Genomic DNA, 17,134 nt, shown 5'->3' with positions numbered 1-17,134 from the left:
CAAATGTCAATGTTAATCATAATCATCATCATTGACAATGATCATCATTGAAGAACGGAAGAAGAAAATTTTCCTTCCTTCTTTTTTTTCTTTTTTGATTTCAATTATCATCAAATGACCGGATCGATTCCATGTCAAAAAAAATTTTTTTTTTGATGGAAAATTTTTTTGAAGTTCAAATCTTTTCATTCATTTATTTCGACATAAAATATTTCCATCATTGCATATTTGATAATGATAATTTAGCTGACCAGAAATAATAATAAAAAAGTTAATCCAGTGTATTTTCCCATTTACATTCATTTTATTCGGGCGTCGGTTTTTCTTGATTTTTTACTTCAATTTCTTTTTCTCGTTGTTTTCGATTGATTGATTACACTAAAAGAAACACACAGATTGGAAAAACACAGTGGAAAATGAAACAACAACAAAAAATCAATTAGTAAACATTGATTTCTTCTTCTCTTCATTTCTTCATTTCAAAAACCAAAAAATTTCCAATCAATTTTTTCCAAAAAACTTGTGGCCACCGAAAAAAACCGAACAGAACTTTCTCTGTGTGTTTGTGTGAATGTTTTGTTTCCAAAACAAAAAGACTATTATTAGATCAAAATTTACAGTTTTTGTTGTTGTTGTTATGATCTTATCATCACTAAATCAACGGTAAATTATTTTTTATAAACAAAAATGGTCACCTAAAATGTTATAAATCGAATAATGACATCGAACAACAACAACAACAGTAATTTATGGTAATCATCAATTTGCCATCAATATCGACACTAGTCTTTGATTATCATTATCATCATCAACATCAACAGCGAAAATCCAAGTAAAAAAATGTCTTGTCATAATAATAATTATCAACAATCATCATCATCATCATCGATATCAATCATAAATGATGATGATTATGATGATGATCAAACAACAACAACAACAACAATGAAAAATTTTCATCATTTAAATTGTCTATTACATCATCATCATAAACATTATATAAAATATCATAATCATCATTATCATCATATCAAATGGTTAATGTTACTTATAACATTGACAATAGCAACAAGTAAGTGGCCAATATTTTCTTTTTCACCTTTTTTTTCGCTCGTCGATGTGGATGATGATGTTCCAAAATGATGATGATACTGTGTATAATTTGTTGTTGTTGTTATCGTTGTTGTTGTTGAGATTATCAAGGAAATTGAGATGCTTGGGAGCATCATTATCATTATCCAAGTTAGGAAATAGTAAAAATAATTTTACAATTTCTATTAATGGTGATTGATTGATTGATTCGATGGATAATGGATGAAGGAATTTTGAAACAAAATTGAATTAAATTTTTCTTCAAAAAATTTTGCCAAACAGGCCGGTCGTTGCAGCAAGTTACTATAGTTAGTTAGTGAAAACGTTCGATCGATCTATCGATCCATCGATTTCAATACCATCGATATTTTTTTCAATGACGATGTTTTCATTCGATTTTTCCCCACTTTCGTTTTTCCCCCACCACCACACGCCATTAGAAATTGATAAAAAATTTTTGATTTTTGATCAATTTTTTTTCGTTGTTTTTGTTGCGAAATTTTCAACAAATTTAATTAATATTAAACACATCATCGTAGCAATTGAGTCAAGTTGTTCCAAATTAATTATCAATGTCATTTTTGTTGTTGTTGTTGTTGTTGTAGCAACAGAATTAACAGCGTATTTCGTCAACAGCAACAAACAAATTTATTGATTCGGTCAGTCATCATCAAAATGACCCGCGAGCTGTTTTTGAACAAAAAAAAGTTTGAAGCAGCAACAGGTGATTTTTTTTCACTGATAATAAAACTGATTTTGTTGCTGTTGTTGTTAAATTTTTTTATTATTATTATTTATCGCGGTAGCCATTTTACTTCCGAACATTTTTTTTTCAGTTTGGTTTGTTTGTTTTTTTTCCAATAAACTTCTTTTTTTTCGAAGGAAAATATCACAACCAATTAGTTTCATGAAGATATATTTCTGTTGCTGTTGGTTGGTTGTTGTCCATTCAAATTTTATTCATGTTTTGTTCATTTTGAGTTTTGCTGCAGAAAAAAACAAAAAAACAAAAATCAAAAATATGTTCATATCACGTATTACGTACGGGATTTTCTTCATTCGAAACATTTTTTTGTTTTTTGTCTTCATTTTGTTCATTCCAAAACAACAACACTATTTTATGGTGATCAGTTTTCTGTTTGTTTGAATGATTTAACCATGGTTGATGATGATTATTACGTGACCAAATCGTACCTGTGTGATGTTTAGTTTCGTAAATGTCATTTAGTAAAAAAAAAAAATTACCGGATCCGTATTTAACACAAAAGAATAAACATGATCATCTTGATGATGATGATGAAATTCATTTTATTTCTTTTCGCTTTTTGTTGGTTTTCTTTTCTTTTTTCATTTTCATTTTCTTTACACAAGTTTGATTGACCATTGTTCTTCCGCTGTGTTTGTTTGTTTGTTTGTTGTTATTTTGCTCGTTGCTGATAATCGATAGTCACTTTCCCAAATAACAATCGATTGTTTTTCTTCTTCTTCTTCTTCTGTTAATTAAGTCATGAATTTTTCCGGGAATTTTTCTTTTTCCTGCTCGAAAAATTTTCTGTAAACTTTCTTTTGAAAAAAGTTTTTCATCTTTTTTTTTTTGGATCGTTTTCAAATCGATCCATTTCAGTTCCATTATTGCCTTTTAGCTATCTCAATTTTCATGGATTCAAACATCATCATTAGCCGCCGCCATCAATGTTGATATTCCATCATGGTCATAACATTGACTTTTGCTTTTGGCTTCGACATCTCTTTTTGCCAAAAATCAATTTTCTTTTGCACTTTTCCATTGCCTCTCTTATGTGTGTCGGTGTGTTTGTTTAATTGAAAATTGTCGCCCAAATTTGCTTTTTTGCTTTCCAAAAAAATCATTTTTTTTCAATTATGGCCAAAAATGTCAACAACAGAAAAATGAAAGAAAAAATGATCCATAATCGTCGTTACATTGGCTACGATTATCCACAATTATCAACGATTATCCACGATTATCCATCGTTTCGTTTCGATCGACAGAGAAAAATTATCAAACATCAATTATGAAAAGAAAAAAAAAAAAGATTTTTGTTTACTTATTCGCTCGATTTTGCTCACCCGTGTGTGAGTAAATAGCCTGATTTAGATATTCGAAAAATCCAAAAACAAAACACCGACGGTGTGTAAATTGATGAACAACAATTTGTTTTCGATTTATAAATATCATTGCCAAAAATACCCAAAAATCAACTATAGTAAACCAGTAACAACAAATTTTTGGCACTTTCAAAAACTTTCGAAACAATCTTGATCAACAATCATTGATGATCGTTATTATCATCGCCATCAATGAGAACCCGGCCATCAATTTTCTTTCTTTTGTAAATGTTGTTGTCGATGATGATGAAAATTGATTTTTTGCTTCGAACGCCAAAATCAATTAGCAAGGCTAATTATATAATCATAATCATCACGAAATGATGATTATTAAAACAAAAATTTATACACTGAAAGTATTCATTCAATGATTCCTTAATCGAATCAATCAATTTTTTTTTTGTTTATTATTGTAGATTTGAATAAATGGAAATCTCAAAGGATTATTATCATTGGAAATAATATATTTACAACATTTTTTGGAAAGTAAACAAAGGAATTGACAGTTGACTTCAAGGATGTTTTTTTTTTTGTTCTGTTCAATGAATGTTTTCGTACATTTAACGATGACATTCTTTTTTGATCGATGTAAAACGATGTTTAAATGAATAAATACCAACAGAATTATTCGAATGTTCATCATATTCAGCCCAATCCTTATCACGTAAATCAACATCATAAAATTGTTTTTGTTCGTTTTGTTGTCGATGTTGATGTGGATCAATAGTTGATTGACAAAAAAATGGTCCAACAGGTATGAATTCGATTGGATCACAACCACGACAATCAAATTCACATAATGGTTGAAATGTTGATGAATCTTCTTCCCGATATGGTCTTATTGATTCATTTATTATCGATACATTTGATGGTCGTTGACATTGTTTACAACGAAATATTAGATTAACAAATGATTTACCACCCATTAATGGTACTTTATTATCGGCAGAAAATTTTATTAGATCCGTTTTTGCCAGACAATTTTTACAACAAAAATACATATGATATTCATAATCGAATGGTATTGTTAGATTTGTAACGTTTTCTAATTGTGCCGATATTTCCAATACTGTAACACGCATTTTCGGACGACGACGATTATTGCTGCAAAGAAAAAAAAACTTCAAAAACAAAACAGAAGAAAATTTCAAAGAATTTCAAAAGAATTTGTAAACATTTCATCGAATGTTTATCACATATCATTGTGAGTAACACGAGGAATTTATTCATGACGAGCAACATAAACACCGCGAGACTGTCCATAAATGTCGTTACAAAATGATTTAGCCCGAATTTTTTTCAAAAATTCAAAATTCAAAAATAATTTTCTTTTGAATAATTTGATTGAATGATTGATTGATTGATGGCCACATTGATTTGATAACTTTATCAATTCAATTTGGAAAAAACAAACGAAATTCTAATCAACTTTTTTTTTCCATTGTTTTTTCCATCGAATTGATCATCATCGAGTTTCATGATCAGAAACAAAACAAAACAAAAAAAAACTGTTTTAATTTGATTTTTTTCTTCCAATCCTCCCCAGTAATCATCAAACCTTAGTTTTTGTTGTTGTTGTTCATTCCAGAAAGGTTTTTATATGTATGCAAATTAATTCTAAATTTGAATTTTTTGTTTTCAAAGAAAAAGAAACAGAAATCTGCCTGAATCAAATCATCGATCATTCGACTATTTCGACTATGATGATAATGTACACTTTTTTAAAATTAACATGAAAGGTGAACATCATAAATTCAAATTTAAATTTGAAAATTTAAAAATTCAAAAGAAAAACTAACAACAAATTACAATCCTGATGATGACTATTTCGACATTGATGGTTATATGATGATGATGAGGATGATCCTCCTCTAATCTTCAACTTTTTTCCAAATCAAATTTTTTTTTTCGTTATCGATCTTACGAAGTAAAACAAACAAAAAGGTTTTTGTCATTTGCCAAAATTCCAAGTTACCAAGGTGTGAATGTTGTTGTTGTTGTTTTGATTGTTTTTTTCGGGATATTTTTAGCGAATCTTTTAGCGAATCATAATTAATCTTTGGAGTCAAGATGATTGAACATTCAATTCAAAACAAACTGAGAAACTGAAACATCCTATAATTTTCCTTTTGTTTTTCGTTGTTAGAAAAAATCCAATTTACGATTCGATTCATCATTTACTGAAAACTATTTCGAAATCTATATTTTTCAAATTTTTTAAATTTCAAAAATTTCCCGCCATCATCATCGATCATCGTTCATCATCATTCGAAACGAGAAAAGCAAACAAAAATCTACTGATTTTTTTTTTTGATTGACAAATTCAGCTTGTTTGCAGCAATTTTTGATCCGAAAAGGATTCATTTTTTTCTCCAAAACAAATATGGCCATCATCATCATCCTAATAATCGATTAATCGATTGATTGACAATCGATTATTATTATTATTATTATGGTAATCAATAATAGATTAATGAATCAATCAATTAATTGATTGATTTATCAATCAATCAATCAATCTTTTGATGTTTTTTTCTTTCTTCAATTTGGTTTTGATTATTCGTCCATCAAAGATATGCGGAAATTTTCTCCGTTTTTTCCCAATTTGTAATTACGGGCTTTCCATCATCAAATTGAAATATTCAAAACTCAACAACAGATTTGCATTAATCATCAAACAACAACGTTATTGACAAGGTTATCCATATTTCTGAGTTTCTCTGGATTTTTCCCTGGACTTTCTCTGGATTTTTTCAATTTTGAAACAAACAAAAAAAAAATTATGAAAATTTGACAATTGGATAATCTTCCAGTCATTCTCATTATGAATTTGTCATTTAATTTCTTAGAAAGTTTCTCATGTCACAAGCAGATGTGGGGGGAAATGTCACTGAAAAAATCAAAGAAAATATTTACATAAACTTGTCATCAACATCCGCAATATCGATTATCGATTTCATTTGCAAATTTGCGAAAAACTTACAAAAAAACTTTTTCTCAAATTCAAATTAAAACGTAAAACGTAGCAGATACACAGGCAAAACACACCTTTGGATCGTAAACTTATGGAAACTTTGAAATAAAATCTCTGAATATGGGAATGGAAATTTATCTCGTTTTGCATTTTCCCCAATAAAAACTGTTGTTTGATGTTTGATTTGCATATTTTTCCCATTGATGATGTATCAGTTTTTTTCGGAACGATCTATGTGTATAATGATGATGATGATGATGATGATAACTTTCAATCATCAATAAATCACTTTTGATTTTTCATTTTGATGAACCCATTTTTGATTATTATGATAATTATGTTGATGATGATGATGTTCAGGTAGCATCAGCATCTTTTTTTTATTACTTATCATTTTTATGATCTGTCCATTTGAATTATTATTATTAGATTGTGTTTTAAAGATAATAATTTGATAATAATAATGATGATAAAATTGATGATTTTTTTGTTGTTTGTTGAACTTTTTCATGCTTTTGTTTCTGTAAATTTTTATGATTTTTGTAATCGAAAAATAATGAAAAAATCGATCAATTTTTACTTCAATTTATAATTTAAAAAAACTTTTTAAAAAAACAATAATAATAATAATAATAATTTTTTTTATATTAAATCTTTTTAATTAATTAGAAGTAATTAATTATAATTTTGAATTATGGAATTCATTTTTTCTCTCTCTCTCTCTTTCATTCAATCCAATTTGATTTATGATATCTGCATATATTGGAAAAAAATGAAAAACTGATTTATTTTCACCACCATTACCACCACAACCATCAATGAAATGATTAACATTGTTAATCATTTCATTCATTCATTTGTGTACGGTATTTATGAATTGAACAACAACAACAACAAAAAAAAAACCAATTAACGGATGATGATGCAAAGCTTCATATTAATCATCATCATCAGCATTTTTTCAATTAAAAAAACAAAATAATAATAATTTTCTCTCGATTTACAAATTAATTTTCTGTTTCTGTTTTTTTTGCTTTGAATTGGATTATTTGAAAATTGATTTTCGATGCGTCAAACAAAAAACAAAAAACAAAATTATAATTTTGAAACATTTTTTTTCATTTACTGGAACATCTTTGCACTTGGAACAAGTAAAAATTGTTTTTAAAAAAAAACAATAACGATGATAATGATAATTTCGTGTTTGTGTGTGTATGTTTGTTTCATTTAAACAAAAAAAACAATAGAATCCATTTTAGAAATTACAAATGAATGAATGAATGCAGATTTTTTTAATTTTCATTTCTGCTGTTTTAAAACTTGTTTTTTTTTCGTTTCTGTTCCATTATTTCACTTTTGCTTTTTGCTTTTGCTTTTGTTTTTCTGGATTTGCCTTTTGTTCGTTTAGTTATTGATGCTTATTGATGATCATGAATTTTTTTGGAATCTTTTCTCTCAATCCGAATTTTCTGTTTTTTTCTTGATTTTCAAATTTTCAATCATCCTTGAAACAAACAGAGAAAAATTAAAAACTAATATTTTGCCAATAATAATAATCATTTTTACTGTGAAAAAGTTTCATAAATTTTTTTCATTCGCTACTTGATCAATTTCATATGAAACTACAAAATTATTAATTGAATTATAATGATGATGATGATGATGTGGATGACGAATGAATCTCGTATAATTAATTCTGAAATGAATGAAAATGTTTGGACATTTCTCTCTTCGTTTTCGTACTTTTGAATTGGATTGAAAACCCTTTTGCAAATCGATAATCCATTTCAGGATAATTTATTCCAAAATACTTTGATCGTCGAAAATGAATTGTTCTTGGAATTTCACTTTTTTGCTTTTTCTCATTTTTCAAACATTCCCCCCTAAAAATCCAAAGATTTGAAACGAATTGATACAACGTTTAAAAATTTACAAAAAAAAAGTTTTTAATCTCAATTCAATGATGACATTCATGACTATGATTATGACATCTAGATCATCATCATCATGTTAATGGTGAAAAATGATTTTGTCAAAACAGAAAACAAAATCTCAATTAGCATGCAATTGAAGGGATTTGCATTTTCCAAATTCAGAAACAAGAAAATCAAAAATCTTCAATAATCATCAGGAGATTAGTCCCAAAACAACAAAATAATCGTCGTTGATCCTTGATCGTAGCTGAATGGTTAAAAAAAATTGGATCACAAATTTTTTTTTGCTACCAAAATCTTGATTTTAATTTCCAGAAAAAAAACAAAAAACAAAAACCGCATAATAAATGAATGAACCGCAAATTTAACCCGTAGGCAGAATCACATGTAAACTCCAAAATAATTAGCGAAAGAAAATCGATTAATCAATCGATTTTTGGTTGTTGATTTCGATTTGATTTCGTTGAGAAGATGATGATGATGATGACTTTCAAATAATCATCATCAACAACCGAAATATCATCGAAAACAAACAAACAAACAATTTATCCTTTGGCTAATATAGAGAAAAATGATAATTTTTCCTCTTCACCAATGACACAAACACAGCAACAACAACATTGCTGTTAATTGCGAGAAAATTTTCGTTAATCGATCGATCGATTGATCGATCGATCCATTTTCCCACTGCAACTTTTTTTTTTTTGATTGATAGGTTTCTTGGATTCAGGAATTTTTTTTTAATTTTGTTTTGGGTGGTGCGCTCATAACTGCAAAAAGAAATTAAAAAATTTTTCTTCCCAGAAACAAACTAATTTTCACCTATTAATCAACCTTCATTTGTAGGCGGTATAGAGTGTTGAATTTACTTGGGAAAAAAGTAACGAATGTTAATTGTTGTTGTTGAAAAGAAAAGAAAAGAATTCGATGATTGATTTGATTTGGTTTTTTGATTTTTGATTTTTGTCGATTATTATGATGATGTTGATGATGACAATTTACCTGCCAATTTTTTTTAATAATAATTTAATTATATGATTTGATTATTCAACAAACAAACAAAAAAAAACTTTACAATTGTGAAAAGCGGAAAAATTCGTTCATTTGTTTCCTTTTCATTTGTTTTGTTGTTTTCATTTCAAGGTTTCAAAACTTTTTCCACCATTTATAATCAAGGGTTAATATTGCTGTTTTCCTCTCTCTCTGCCTACCTGTGTTTTCCCCTGTGTTTACCTGTTTCAATTTTGCCAGCAAAAACTAATTGTTTTTTTCTTGTTTTCTCCCACAGGGTTAATATCCCCAATACAAATGGTTTTATGTGATCAATTTCAATCATCACAATCATCTTCATCACCACCGCAATTATCATTACCATTAACATCAATAAATTTTCGTTGTCCCGAACAATTTGGTTATTATGCTGATGAATATAATTGTTCCAAATATTTTGTATGTGTATTTGGTGAAGCATTACATGAATCATGTACAGGTGGTTTAAGATTTTCATCCGAATTACAAACATGTGATTGGCCAAGAAATGTTATCTGTCCATATGAAGGTAAAATGATTTGATTTAACCCTTTGCATTCTTTCATTACAAAGAAAAACATTACACAAAAATTCATTCAGTGTTTTTGTTATTGATTTTTCGGTAAACCAAAAAATCAAGCTAAATTTAACACTCTTTTGTTTTTGAGAATACTTCCTGGAAACAATAATTTTGCTTAGAAAAAAAAATTTTCTGGGAAAACAAAAATATTGTTCCTGTTCGAAAATCATCGATCCAAAAGTGATGAGTGAATTTTTTGTTTTTTTGCTGTTTTTTCTGAAGAAAATTTGCATGATTTTCATGATTGTAAAACAAAACGAAAAAAAAATTATTCAAAAAAGTTTTTCAAATATAAGTCACCTGTCACACAACCTGAAACAAAAAACGCGCCCTTTTACCGATATCGAAACTTACCTGGCCTGCCTGACAAACAATAACAACAACAACAACAAAGTTGATCGACGAAGAAATTCGTCTTGATTTTCTCACTTGTCATCATTGGTTCCGCAAAGTTTTTTGTTTTTTGTTTCTGGATTTTTGTGTTTGATGATGATGATGTGAAAAAAACAAAAATTCAATTTATATGATACCCATATTGAACAACAACAACAACAATGAAACACTGGATTTGTTGTTGTTGTTGTTTTTTCCAAGAAATCATCGAACGACGAAAACCAAAAAAGAAAGAAAAATCAATCCGATGAACACGATGTTTGTTGTTGTTGTTGTTTTCCCTGAAACTCTTTCTTGTTAATGATGACTATAGATAGACGTAGATGGACAGTAAGAAAGATTATGAAAGTTTCCAATTCATTCATTTAAAATCCGTTTTCGAAAATCTTTCCAGGAAATTCAATTTTTCTTGATTTAATAATGGATTTACCAAAGCCAAAGATTAAATTATCACCGTGTTTTCTGTGTGTGTGTGTTTGTAATGATAACTTTTCGAATCACCAACAAAAATCATAAAGCACCACCATCAACAACAACAACAGCAACAAATATCAAATTAAGGTGAGGTGTTTATAGTCATTTTTCTTTCTTTAGTATTCCGTTCAGGTTGTGTGTGTGTTTGTGTTTTGAATTGAATATCCAAACGAGCTCAACTAAACTAAACTAAGTAACGAAAATACCACCTGGAAAAGAAATGTAAAAGTTTACGAAGAAGAAGACCAAGATTGTCTACAACATTACAACATTAATTACAAAAACATTTACGAAAACATAGTTTTCAATAGTTTTCTTCTTCCTATTTATTTATAATTTTCATCCGTTTTTTCTTTCTCCTCTAATTAGATTCAGATTATGATGAAACTGAAGATGATTTTGTCGATTCTGGATCATATTCATTATCGAATAATAATAATAACAAGCAACAACAACAAGTTGGATCTGGTATGATAATTGAAACGAAAAATCCGACAACAACAACAACTTCGACAACAACTGCCAAACCTTTATCATCATCATCCAATAGTGATTTTTATGATAATCATCCTCATCATCCATTTATCCTATTAAATCATAAATCACAACCATCATCATTTACAAAATCATTATTACCACCATCATCAACCAATGCAACGACGGCCATACAACAACAACAGACACCAACGCATCAAATATCGGCCAAAACATCACCATCAACGAATGGATTATTTTCAATTCGAAATAATTTATCCGTTAATAATAATCAATATACAACACCAACATCTCATCATAATCATAATCATAATCATCAAAATGATAATTCACAAATATCATATCATCATGGAACAACAACAACAACAACAACAAGATATTTATCAAATACAAAACATTCATTAAATGAACAGGATATTATACAGGATAGTTTTAATAAATTAATTAAACAACAGCAGCAGCAAAAACATCATCAAAAATTAGGTCGTCAATCGAATATTATCGTTAATAATAATCGTCAGATACCAAATCAAAATGCAACCAACAATCATAATCAACATAATCATCAACATTCATTTGTAAATCCGGTTGTTTACAAATCAAATGATAATTATTTAACAAAAATCACTGATATTGATGAAAATCGATTGAATTTTCAACCAAATCGACAACAATCGAATAACCAAATCAATAATCATCGACATAATCAACATATTGATGATGATCTTGATGAAAATTTCACGTTGGTTGATTTGCAAAGATCTCGTCATGATGATGATCATCAACATCAACAGCCAACAAATCATCATATTGCTGGCCATAATGATGATATTCGAAATGATCTCCATTCGGTCGGACAGATTAATCAAAATCTTTTAGGTATGTTTTTCATTATGGAATCCTTTTTTTCTGATTTTTTTTCTCGCCGATTTCAACCCATAGGCCGTAGCGTAAATGGTGAAAATAATCATGCTCAATCCGTATCGGTAGTGGCTTCGACATCATCGAAAGCACGAATACCAGAATTGGATTTTGTTTTTAAAAATCAAAATATTGATAAACATCGAAATACAAATAATAATAATGATAATGATCAAAAACAACAACAATTAGACAACCATCGTAATAATAATCGATTATTGATTGATGAAATTCTTCAATTGGCCAATGCATTCAATAATAAAAATGATCCTAATAATGATGATGATGGTAAATTTGATGATGTTATCACGGCAATTGTTGATGAAAATGGTGCCATCCATCTGGCCGGTAATAATAATGATGATTCATCATCAGCAGCAGAATTATTTCGATTATTATCATCAACTGAAACAACAACAATGAAAAATCAATTATTCGATTCACCTGGTTTAGCTGCATCGAATCGTAATTCTGCATCACAACAATTATTATTATCAAAAAATTCATCAAATAATAATAATCCGAATAACCGATTATCAGCTGATGGAGATAAATTTAAATATCAAACTAGTCATCAACATCATCATCAAACTGAAATCGATGATCAATCAAATCCTATTAATATTGATTTTGATCGTATTGAACCGGGTGCTATTTTGGTTTATAATAAAACAAAATTAATAGTTGTTCCGGAAACAAAATTTTCAAATCAAACATCGAAAAATTCTTCATCAAATGATCAAATTCTATTGCCGAATTATATAACGATACCGGATCACCATAATGATGATGATAAACCAAGACAGGTAAGTTTGTATCGATGATTTGAATGAACATTTTTTGTTTAAAAAACATTGTTTTTTGTCTTTTGAAATCAAAAAAAAATTAGCTAATAACAAGAACCGATAAAGAATCATCATCATCCGTGAATAATAAATCACAGGCAAATATTTATTCAACAATTTCTTCATTAAATATTGGTGATAATGTTAATGTTAATGATGATGTTGTTGATGATATTAATATTATGGTTAATCATCTACCTAATTCGGATATGATTTTAACCGATTTTCAACGTATCGGTACGAATCGAAATGATACTGATGTTTATAGAAAAAGGTTTGTTTTTCTTTTTCTGTTTTTATCAAACTTTAAATAATCCTTTTTTTTCGATATTGACAGTAAAATTCCTGAATATCGTCAATCAGTTCAATCATCTCGTTCGAATTCAACGAATTCTGTTTTAACATCGAATCGTTCATCACATGCTAGACATCTTGGTAGTCATCATCGTGGTGTAAATAAATCTTCAATACCGACAACAACAACAACAACAGCGACAACAACTGGAACAACGACAACAACAAATTCAACAAGAACAGTAAAAAATCTTCAAATACCATCACGACCAATACCGGTTTACAAAACACCTGAACCATTTTCAAATGCTATTAAATGTAGTGAACAATTATGTAAATTACCTGATTGTTTTTGTGGTGGAACCGAAATTCCAGGTAAATAAATAATTTTTGTGATTTTTCATTCTCTCTATTCATTCATTCATTCATTCATAGGTGGATTATCAGTTAAAGATGTACCACAACTTGTTCTAATTAGTTTTGATGATGCTGTTAATGATATAAATTGGCATATATATGAAGAATTATTAAATTCTGGTCGTAGTAATCCAAATGGTTGTCCAATTAAAGCAACATTTTATGTATCACATGAATGGACTGATTATTCACAAGTACAAACATTATATTCACGTGGACATGAAATTGCATCACATTCAATAACGTATGTAATTTATATATTTGTGTGTGTGAATGTCAATCTTTGATTATCTAAATTGATTGTCTAAACACATTATAGTCATAGTTTTGGTGAAAGTTATACAAGGCAACAATGGCATAATGAAATTGTTGGCCAACGTGAAATATTACATCTTTATGGTGGTGTTAATAAAGCAGATATTCGTGGAATGCGTGCACCATTTTTACAAGGTGGTGGTAATAAACAATTTGAAATGTTACATGAAGAAAATTTTACATATGATTCATCGATGCCAGTGTTTGAAAATTCACCACCATTTTGGCCATATACATTAGATTATACAATTAATCATGAATGTATGATTGCACCATGTCCAACAAAATCATTTCCAGGTATATAAATTATTGATTTTTAACAAACATTTCAATCAGAAAAAACATTTCATTTTTTCAATTTTTTTATATTAGGTTTATGGGAAATTGGTTTAGTTATGTGGCAAGATTTACGTGGTGGTCGTTGTTCAATGGGTGATGCATGTTCAAATCCATCTGATGAAAATGGTGTTTATGATTTAATAATGAAAAATTTTAAAAGACATTATAATTCAAATCGTGCACCATTTGGTCTTTATTATCATTCAGCATGGTTTAATTCTGAACATCATCGTCAAGGTTTTTTAAGGGTTATTGATGATCTACTTACATATTATAAAGATGTATATTTTGTTACAAAATGGGAATTAATACAATGGATACGTAATCCAACTGCATTAAAAGAATTATATCGTGTAAATTTATTTAGTTGTGCACGTGATCCAAATCGACCACCACCATGTCTTCATCCGAATATCTGTAATGTTGGTGCAAATTCTGGTGTACGGTTTTTGAAAACATGTCAACCATGTCCTAAACGTTATCCTTGGCTTGATGATAATGGGCAATGATAATCATCATCATTTTTTTTCGACATTCATTCATTCATTCTAGGACATTTGTTTATACATATAAAAAAACACTTAAAACAATGTGATGTTTATTCTTCAAAACACTTTTAGTAGCAATTTTCAAATTTCTTTTTTTTTAAAAATTTTTCTGTTGTAATTTACACATGAAAATCTCTGTGTGCGTTTGTAAATAATTCCCAGAAAAAACACTGCCATATTATCAATTTTTTTTTGTTATTTTTTTACAATTCTGTACATCTTTTTTCTTTCCTATTCTGTTTTTTCCAATTCTCTTTGTTGTTGTTTTGTTTTTGTTTTTTTCTTGGTTTAGAATACCAATGGGGTTGGTATATGCTGTTTTTTGTTTCGCTTTTCTTTCACACACATCAAAACATTCCACTATCAGTATTTCTTAAATAAAAAACCAATAGGCTTTTGAGACAAAAAATCAATAATTTTATTTTCAAATAAAAAAAAAGAATCGATTTAAAATTCAAGGACAGCAGGTGAAAAGAAAGAAAAAACAATTTTGGATTTTACAAATTATGAAATTTTCTACTATTTTTTTCAGTTGAAAGAAAATTTACCGCTAACCGGAGGAGGGAAAAAAATCACCTGGTGGATTATCTCGGAAGTGTTTTCTGAATGATGAAATGAAATGGATGGTTGGATGGATGGATGTTTATAATTCTTCATTTTCAACTGGATCGGTTCGATCTTGATTTGTTTGTCGTTTACGTTTTTGTTTTTCATTATCATTCGGTTCATCATCATCATCATCATATTCACCATCATCTTTACCACCATTATCGACAACTTTCGGTATGGCACCTAATGCTGTCATTGCTTTTTCAACATCACGAACAAGATATTTATTACGATTACCATTCATTTCACCACCACCACCACCACCGATATCCGGATGATAATCATTCGAACGATTTTTATTAGCAGCGCCATCTTGTGTACGGTTATTATTATTTTGATTATTATCATTATTATTAGCAAAATGATTTCGCAATTTAAAATGATAAACAGCCCAACATGCTATTATCAATACGACAAGTAAAACCAGTACAGCAATTCCATAATAAGCCATTGCCATTGATTGATCATTCGATTGTTGACCATCTTGATTATTATTCATACCCAACATCGAACCAATACCAGTAGTAAGATTTTTCATACCATCCGGTAGATCATTTTTGAAAAAATCCACAGTTTTATTCTGTAGATTTTGTTCAGCATCGAAAACATTGTTAGCAATTTCAGTTAGATTATCTTTAAGATTTTTAAAAAGATCACCACCGGTTATTGGAAATAACGATGTTGTTGTAGAATTATCCGACAAAGATTGATTATTATTGATGATGTTGGCCACTGTTTCATTATCGAAATTATCCAAAATAGTCGTCGTGGCTATCGTTGTTGTTGACATTGTTGACATTGTTGTTGTTGTTGTCGATGATTGTGTAGCTGTAGTCGATGATTCAATCAAATCTGATATTGTCGATAAATTGGCCATCGAATCATCGATCATCGTTGTTGTTGTTGTTGTCTCTAAATTGTTGATTGTCGTAGTCGATAAAATCAAATCCAATAAGGCATTGGTGGTTGTGGTGGTCATAGGATCAGATATCATTGATGGTTTAGCCGTTGCTAATAAACCATCAAGATTATTATAATCCAAATTTATCAATGGTTGTGTTGTTGTTGTTGATTCACTCATCATATTATCAGTTTTTTATTTTTCAATTGGAGAAACCAAAATAAGAAAAAAATTTTGTTTATTTTTGCGACAAAACAAAACAAAAGTAAGAATTTTCACTTTTTCCTTATCACCACCGAAACACACCCTATTATCATCGATAGGTAAAAATAGGTTTTTTGTTTGAGCGAAAAAGAAGAATAAGGAAAGGAAACTTGGATGATCCGATGTCAAACAAAACAAAACAAACAAATGTCTATCTCGTAACCCGAAAAACAACAAATGTTTAAATCATATCACATCATCCATACACATAAACAATTTACCTTGGTGATTATCAAATTTTGGTTTTTATGTCTGTAATGCAACTGTATGTGTGTTTTTCCCCAATTTTTATACTAAATCATCAATCTATTTTGGCTGAAAACAAAAATTGTATCTTTTTTTCGGAAAGAAACAGAAGAAAAAAAGGATGATGATAACGAAATACAATAAGCAATTCATTCAATACGAAATAGAAAAATGATCAAAGGGATGTGGTGTGATGGGGAAAGAAAAGAAACTTTTTTCGTTCAAATATCGATATTGATTGATTTTCCGAAAAAATCATCATCATCATCGAAAAGACAACAAACAGAAAATGAATAACACATCAGACACCACTTTTGTTTATCTCGCGATACTTTCA

At 28.9% G+C, this 17,134-nt stretch overlaps 2 protein-coding genes, 1 long non-coding RNA gene and 1 pseudogene across 3 annotated transcripts; 1 reads left to right on the top strand and 3 right to left on the bottom strand.

Annotated features, from left to right (window-relative positions):
- The first annotated feature begins 754 nt into the window (after positions 1-754).
- Positions 755-14,819, top strand: LOC113799218 (uncharacterized). Its single transcript, XM_075824025.1, has 9 exons — positions 755-1,072; positions 9,416-9,685; positions 10,973-11,977; positions 12,041-12,825; positions 12,909-13,138; positions 13,202-13,533; positions 13,594-13,819; positions 13,895-14,187; positions 14,263-14,819. The coding sequence occupies exons 1-9, from the start codon at positions 841-843 to the stop codon at positions 14,736-14,738; spliced, it is 3,849 nt and encodes a 1,282-aa protein (XP_075680140.1). The 5' UTR covers positions 755-840; the 3' UTR covers positions 14,739-14,819.
- On the bottom strand, positions 1,975-3,466 carry LOC142646063 (uncharacterized). Its single transcript, XR_012847076.1, has 3 exons — positions 2,338-3,466; positions 2,138-2,286; positions 1,975-2,078 (listed from the first exon to the last, which is right to left on the bottom strand). It is a non-coding gene; the product is annotated as an uncharacterized LOC142646063 (long non-coding RNA).
- LOC113791218 (CXXC motif containing zinc binding protein pseudogene) lies at positions 3,579-4,488 on the bottom strand (annotated as a pseudogene).
- A 598-nt stretch (positions 14,820-15,417) lies between the features above and the next one.
- Positions 15,418-16,830, bottom strand: LOC113799219 (uncharacterized). Its single transcript, XM_027349820.2, has one exon. It carries the CDS (start codon positions 16,468-16,470, stop codon positions 15,421-15,423), a length of 1,050 nt encoding a protein of 349 aa, XP_027205621.2. The 5' UTR covers positions 16,471-16,830; the 3' UTR covers positions 15,418-15,420.
- Between the last annotated feature and the right edge of the window lie 304 nt (positions 16,831-17,134).

The sequence above is a fragment of the Dermatophagoides pteronyssinus genome, unplaced genomic scaffold (genome assembly GCF_027571235.1).
Source record: "Dermatophagoides pteronyssinus isolate colony J.1.1.1.1 unplaced genomic scaffold, Derpt_VIB-CSIC_2022.12 sq0045, whole genome shotgun sequence".
NCBI lineage: Eukaryota > Metazoa > Arthropoda > Arachnida > Sarcoptiformes > Pyroglyphidae > Dermatophagoides > Dermatophagoides pteronyssinus.
Note: the sequence above shows the minus strand (reverse complement) of the source record. Positions and strands in the feature narration are given on the sequence as shown.

Coding starts and splice junctions, on each gene's coding strand:
- LOC113799218 (XM_075824025.1), top strand. CDS start 841: ATGTCTTGTCATAATAATAATTATCAACAATCATCATCATCATCATCG. Junction 12,826..12,908: donor ATGATGATAAACCAAGACAG/GTAAGTTTGTAT, acceptor AAAAAAAATTAG/CTAATAACAAGAACCGATAA. Junction 13,534..13,593: donor TGGTGGAACCGAAATTCCAG/GTAAATAAATAA, acceptor ATTCATTCATAG/GTGGATTATCAGTTAAAGAT.
- LOC113799219 (XM_027349820.2), bottom strand. CDS start 16,470: ATGATGAGTGAATCAACAACAACAACACAACCATTGATAAATTTGGAT.